Source organism: Limulus polyphemus, unplaced genomic scaffold (genome assembly GCF_000517525.1).
Source record: "Limulus polyphemus unplaced genomic scaffold, Limulus_polyphemus-2.1.2 Scaffold1922, whole genome shotgun sequence".
NCBI classification, from domain to species: domain Eukaryota; kingdom Metazoa; phylum Arthropoda; class Merostomata; order Xiphosura; family Limulidae; genus Limulus; species Limulus polyphemus.
Window position 1 is genome coordinate 114,295 of NW_013667532.1, and position 6,943 is coordinate 121,237.

Here is a 6,943-nt window from a genome sequence, read left to right on the forward strand (position 1 = left end):
GGGGGGGGGGGGGGGGGGGCTCGGACTTGTGGCTGCAGATTGCACATTGAAACAATACCACTCACGCCTCTAAATAGATTAAATTCTAATTCAAAACATGCTACCTACGCAGATCAAAATTAGGTATAAGCTTATTAATAGATTTTGCTAGTTCAATATAATGGATTAGAATTATAATCGTTGATTAGAATGTATTGAGTCAGTACTTAAATGCCCTCGCTGCTAGCGACATTTTCGGCCTTAATTCCAATCATAAATAGAATAATAACAAACCATAGCTCTTAGACTTTGACTCGGTTTACAATAGTAAAATATAAGCCCTTTATTTGGGTGGAATTATTAAACAGTTCACACTGGAACAATATTGTAAACCTTTACATTCCGAAAACACACACACACACACATATATATATACACACACACACACACACACACATATATATATATATGCCTTGACCAAACCAGGAATCTGACGGTAAAACCATTTGTACCGCTGAATTTTTTCAAGGGAAGTCGTATTCAATTCAAAGTTGTGGAACGTATACGATATTATATATACGAAACAGACCAGCTTCAGTTTTGAATTTCAGAATGTTAAAAAAATGACCATAACTACACTTTCTACGTAGGATGGGGAGGAGGGGAGAGGTTACAGGATCACTACCCGATTTAATAGATAATTTCTGCAAACATTTTTATTTCTGGTGAAGTAAGTTATATAATCCCAATATAAATAAAATCGCCGGTAAATCAAGCTTGCCAAAAAATATTATAAAGAAAGGGAACTTCTCAGTGGGGGTCTGGACCCCTTTGACTCCCCTAAATAAACCTATCTATGTATCGTTAGCATTAAATAAAAGATCATCAAGAGTTACATTTATAAGAAATTTATACAATTAGAAATACAGTACGTTTTGTGCTGCCTCCCTCCCCCAGTGGCAAGTCTGTGGACTTATAGTGCTAAAACCCGGGTTTCGATACCCATTGATAGCCCATTGTCTTTGCGCTTAACAACAAACAAACAAAGTTATATGTAAGTTATAATTAGATGAAAATAAATGTGCGTCTGCTTCTACAGTTCTTCATGTTTAAGGACCTACATACACACCTATAAATATATATTTATTTACCAAATGTACTTCCGCAGGGTCCCCGAAAGTGTTCTGTTAATAAAACCAAAATTAAGGGTAACATATAGTTGTATTTCTTGATTTTGAAGTTCATATGTCATACCGTGTTGTAGCCTACGGAGCGTATAATTCTTCTCGTGATTCACGGTACGCACACGTTTTACTGACGTCACGACAGTGCAAATCGCAGCGTTAATCGTCCCTTATGTAACATCATTTTAGTGTCTTCCGACTGACTGACAGACAACATACTACTGTATTGTGATGCGAGTGGTTAAAACAGGTGACCCCCCCTATAGGCAGTCTTAGGCCCCCTTTCGGGGAAATCATCCAATAGGAAAGGTATATATATATATATATTTAATACTTTACTGTGTTCGAAAAACAAATCATTCAAACGATACCCTGGCAATTGTTTAGAAGTAAAACCTAACGTTAATCATTCTTCATTAGAAAACTCTCTCTGATAACTTTGGTGTGAGACACGCTAACCGTGTCATTGTCAACGAAAGTGAACTAGGTCAAAAATGTGTGTTTCTGTGTATTTAGTTCAAGATTAGGAGGGCAACTGAATAAAAAAAAATTGAAATCAACTAAAACCGAAAGGGGCCACGGATGTCGACGTGCGAATGAAGTATATATGGCTATATATATATATTACTTTACGTCAAAGGTTTCTAATCGTATGCACTGTCTGCGGTACCCTTCACGTGCTTAACGAGAAGTGGGTGACCTACATCTGTTGGTCACGTGCCACACAATTGCTTGCTGTACCGGTTGCTCGACACTTGCTTTCTATCCCGTGTTGCTATGGGAACCAGACGGGTTTGGAAGTTGACACGAATGTTATGTGAGGCAATTTATATGTGTGAGTTCTAATTTAAAAGGTTGTGTAATTGTACTTTTTTTTTAGGCAAATAATATTATTTTTGTGGAGGTTTGTTCTTTTTAGTTGAAGGCCTAGAATGACCTGATGGTTGGGGCGCTCGACTCGCAATCTACGAGTCGCGGGTTCGAAACCCCATTATCAAACATGCTCTCTCGTCCAAAGTGTACGGTCAGTCCCACTGTTCGCTAATAAAAGAGTAGCTAGTCGACACTACTACCGCCAACTTTTGGGCTGCTTTCTCTCTGGTCTATCATTTCTAAATATGGTCAATCCCATTGTTCGCTAATAAAAGAGTAGCCCAAAAGTTGGCGGTAGTAGTGTCGATTAGCTGCCTTATCTCTGGTCTATCATTTCTAAATTAGGGACGGCTAGCGCAGATAGCCCTCGGGTAGCTTTGTGCGAAACTCAAGAACGAATAGTCACCAGTAAACATCAAGTTTTATGGTTTGGTTTATTGTTAGCGGATCAACCAGTGAACGATAAAGAAGGTTTTAAGAATGCTCTAGTCCACTGTCTCTCAATCACCGGTCCCAAGACCAGTACTGATTCGTGGACTTTCGTGAAATCAAAATAAATATATAAAAAAGCTGGCAAATTATTCAATGGTTTTACAGAATTTGTGGTGCATACTGGAGGGATTTAGACATTTTGACAATAAAGTTATAAAAAAAAACGACCTTTACTTGTCCTGTTAAAGCCGCAATGGCGAAACATTGGGTGAAATAAAGTTATTTTTTTTATCGTTATCTGTAGAGTAAAGGTCGTTTTTTTCCCTAACTGTATTGTCAAAACGACATAATGTTCACATATAAATTGTTTTTCGTTGTAGTTGCTTTGTATCGTCTGGCGATAATTTAGGGAGGCAGCGAATTAGACCCTGGTATCGAAAACGAATTTTTGTTTGCTTTAAAAAAAAACTCAGTATTTCCAATTTATATTCACTCAAATGATATACAGATAAAATAGGCCTAGCTCGCTCTGATACTGTTTGTGAAGGTACTTTTCGAAAACTAAAATATAATATGAAACTCGAAAGTCAAGAAACATCTACATATTTTTATAGAAATACAGTCACACTGTGACGAAATGTTGAATAGTAATGAAACGCTGGCAGGTGCAAATAACATAAAACAGAAACGTTACGTTGCAGAAGTAGGGAGAAATAAAATATTTTACGCCTCTGTTTTATATTCGTTTGTTATTTACACCAAGGAATTTTTATTATCTTATAACGTACTGCACTCTGGTGACCAGTTTTTTCTTATGACTTCATTTTAAAATACGCGTTTCTACGTTTTTTTACTTGCAACAGTAACAGTTAAACATTTTCAACCAATCAAATTTACTGATAGATCCTGAATGAAACTATCCAATCAGTCACTCTTATAAATTCACGACACTACTCTCTCTCTACTACATATGGCTTCTGAGAGAATGGAAAGTAATATTTACTTTCTCTTTCATGTTTCACGTGCAGCGAGGTATGGTGTGATTTGATTGGCCAAAGTACTGGGCCGTTAGTAGGTCACTAGGCCTGCAGGCGTGCGCTCCGCGTGACATAGACCCAACTACTTGTAGAGTGTAGTGTACCTGTATGTTGGGGTAAAGACAAAATTCGTCGCTAGGGCCCTTATCATTCGCATGGGAGTTTTGTTTGATGCTTACTTACTGAGACACGAGATAAAAAGCGCGTTATAAGTTTCATACCACTTGGTGTTCTATGAGTACAAAACAACACCACGTTGTGTTGAATGGAGAAACGACAAATACTTTGTAGCAAATAAGTTCGAAATTAGTTTTTTAAAATGATGACCGCAACAAATCTAATGGACAACTGTTACATACCTGCAGGATCAGCGGCCATTCTCAACAGTGTACCGTCGACACTTCCTGCTCCTCCGCCGGCGACTCTCAGTGGTCAGTTCCCATATGACCCGCCAGACACTAAAGAAGGGATTGAAGAGTTGTGTCCAGTTTGTGGGGACAAAGTCTCTGGCTATCATTATGGTCTACTGACCTGCGAATCTTGTAAAGGATTTTTTAAGAGGACTGTCCAGAACAAGAAAGTTTACACGTGCGTTGCTGACAGAAACTGCCTTATTGACAAAACACAGAGGAAGCGATGTCCATACTGTCGGTTTCAAAAGTGCTTAGATGTCGGTATGAAACTAGAAGGTAAAGAAAATCATGTCGTTAAGATTATGTAAAACTAAAATAGGCGAGTGTAAGATATATGCTGTCCTTAAATATCACGTTGTTAGAACAAGTGAACGTTCACTGTAAACAGTGTGTCCAGTTCTTTTTAAAATTACCAACCAAAAACAAGACAGATTCCTTAAATATCACATGTTAGAACAAGTGAACGTTCACTGTAAACAGTGTGACCAGTCCTTTTTAAAATTACCAACCAAAAACAAGACAGATTCCTTAAATATCACATGTTAGAACAAGTGAACGTTCACTGTAAACAGTGTGACCAGTCCTTTTTAAAATTACCAACCAAAAACAAGACAGATTCCTTAAATATCACATGTTAGAACAAGTGAACGTTCACTGTAAACAGTGTGACCAGTCCTTTTTTTTAAAATTACCAACCAAAAACAAGACAGATTGTAACATTGTCGATAATTCATGTATGGGATAGAGAGAAAAAAATATATTATTTTAGTTTGAATATTCTGTGATTTCTGATATGTAACTGATATACATTCAAAAATATTATGATGAATCATTTGTAAGTTTTAACGCACTTTGAGATTTTACTTTTAAGCTATACAGGATATTAAATCGTAGTTTTTACATTTTACACTCTTAGTCTTAGGTGTTGATACCAAATGAGCATAATAATAATATTTTACGCACATATTGTTGTGGCATATTTCTATGTAGAAAAAAAATATATATGCCTACAAATTTTCTCTTCTGTTTTCTATTAACACGACGAGTATCGAAACCCGATTTCTAGCGTTATAAACCTTCACGCTTACCGTTGAGTTCCATTCTTTTAAAATCGATTTTTGTATTTGAGTCGTGAAAATCATTTATTTTGAAAGTACGGTATAATTTAGAGAACGTAAAATTATTTATAGAGAAGCTTGTTTTGTTGTTAAGCGCAAAGCAGTGTTCGAATCTCGAATTTTATCATTGTAAACCCTCAAACTTACTGATTAGTGAGATAGAAATCGTTATTTTTAGGAACATTTTTCCTGCAAACCGTGGCACCTCACTGTAGACATTAACCTAAAATATACCACCATTTATAATGGTTGGAGACGGCTTGAATGGGTAATGAAGAAAAACTTCAATATAAGTTTAACACAATAGCAAATGTACAATGTTTCGACAAGGTTTTGTCATCATCAGGTACCTTCATTACCCATTCAAGCCGTCTCCAACCATTATTTGTCTCAAAGTGGGTTCCTCGTCATCGAATTTGAATACCACCCATTTCACGTACGGTGGGACAGCAGTAAATTTACGGACTTACAACGCTAAAATCAGGGGTTGTATACCCAACTGTGGACACAGCAGATAGCCCAGTGTGACTTTGCTTTAAACAAACAGACAAAACCCGTTTCACACATTTTTGAAAGCACACAATTTGTGGGTCGAATTAGAAACTCGTTATATTTAAACTTCAATAAAGTAAAATCATGAAATTGAAAAGCGTCTTCTGGCAAGGAGTGATATTTTTGAGGTTTTTTTTATTTATTTATTTAATGTGGACCTTAATCTTAAAACTAATTGTGAATATATATATCTTTTGCCATGTTTATCACGTGCTCACGTGTGTGGAGAAGAATATTAACTTCAGAGTTTTAAAAGACTGAAGCTTGTTTGTTTGTTTTTAATTATGCACAAAGCTACACAAGGGCTATCTGTGCTCTGCCCACCCGGGTATCGAAACCGGGTTTCTTGCGTTGCCCACTAGGGGGGGGGGGGGCAAGACGTCTTATTATTCTATAATTAAAAAAAAAGAATATTTTATCGTATAATTAAATATATCTTACACGGTATATCGTACTAAAATTAACCAGGCATGTCGGAACGTACAAAATATTGGGGTAAGGGGTGGTAGTCGAATAAAAAATTGTCTAGCATTCAATAAAAACATTTTGAAATATTATTCACAAATTTCACGTAACAACAGTAATGTATTTTACATACAAACTAAACTGTTTGCTGTGTTCTACAAAATCGTAAGTTTTACAAATAATAAGAATGTGTCGCATCATAACCAGTATACACATTATACAGATACACTAACAGCGGAACGTTTAGAATTTGCCAAGGAATTTTAATCTTTCATTCAGGGTGGCAGAGTCACCCGACTGCGTGGAAAAAATATCAAATAAAAAAATTGTCAGCAAAATATTGGGGGAAGGGGCAATGAAATTCGGGTCCCCAATTTAATTATTGGGGGCACGTGCCTCTCCGGCTCCAACGTCTATTCTGTGCTTATTTGTTTTTATACCAATATAACTTGTTCTAATGGAAAATGTATCATATTTACTTTATATATATATATATTGTGTGAAAGTTTTGAATAATATTTTACTAGGTTATATAGATAATTATTATATCACGTTCTGTAAGAAATACTACATATACATTTTAATTGCAGTAAAATTAGTGCAAGAAAAGATGGGGTGTCACATTAACCAAGGAGTAAAACTAGTACAAGAAAAAATGGGTGTCACATTAACCAAGGAGTAAAACTAGTACAAGAAAAAATGAGGTGTCACATTAACTAAGGAGTAAAAGTAGTAAAAGAGTGGATGGGGTGACACATTAACCAAGGTGTAAAACTAGTAAATAATTTATGGAGTGAAAGATAAACTACACATTACTATTTGTGAGTAATCATCACATTCGATTTTAACGTGGAAGTTGTTGAAAGAAATATTTCGATGATCCAAGTGTT

The 6,943-nt window shown here is 36.0% G+C and overlaps 1 protein-coding gene across 1 annotated transcript in view; it reads left to right on the forward strand.

Annotated features, from left to right (window-relative positions):
• The first annotated feature begins 3,604 nt into the window (after positions 1 to 3,604).
• Positions 3,605 to 6,943, forward strand: part of LOC106465368 (nuclear hormone receptor FTZ-F1-like) — a 45,908-nt gene continuing 42,569 nt past the window's right edge. The window contains exon 1 of the mRNA XM_022393245.1: positions 3,605 to 4,194. Within this exon, the coding sequence (XP_022248953.1) occupies positions 3,825 to 4,194 (370 nt within the window). The 5' untranslated portion in view covers positions 3,605 to 3,824. The remainder of the gene's footprint in view (positions 4,195 to 6,943) is intronic.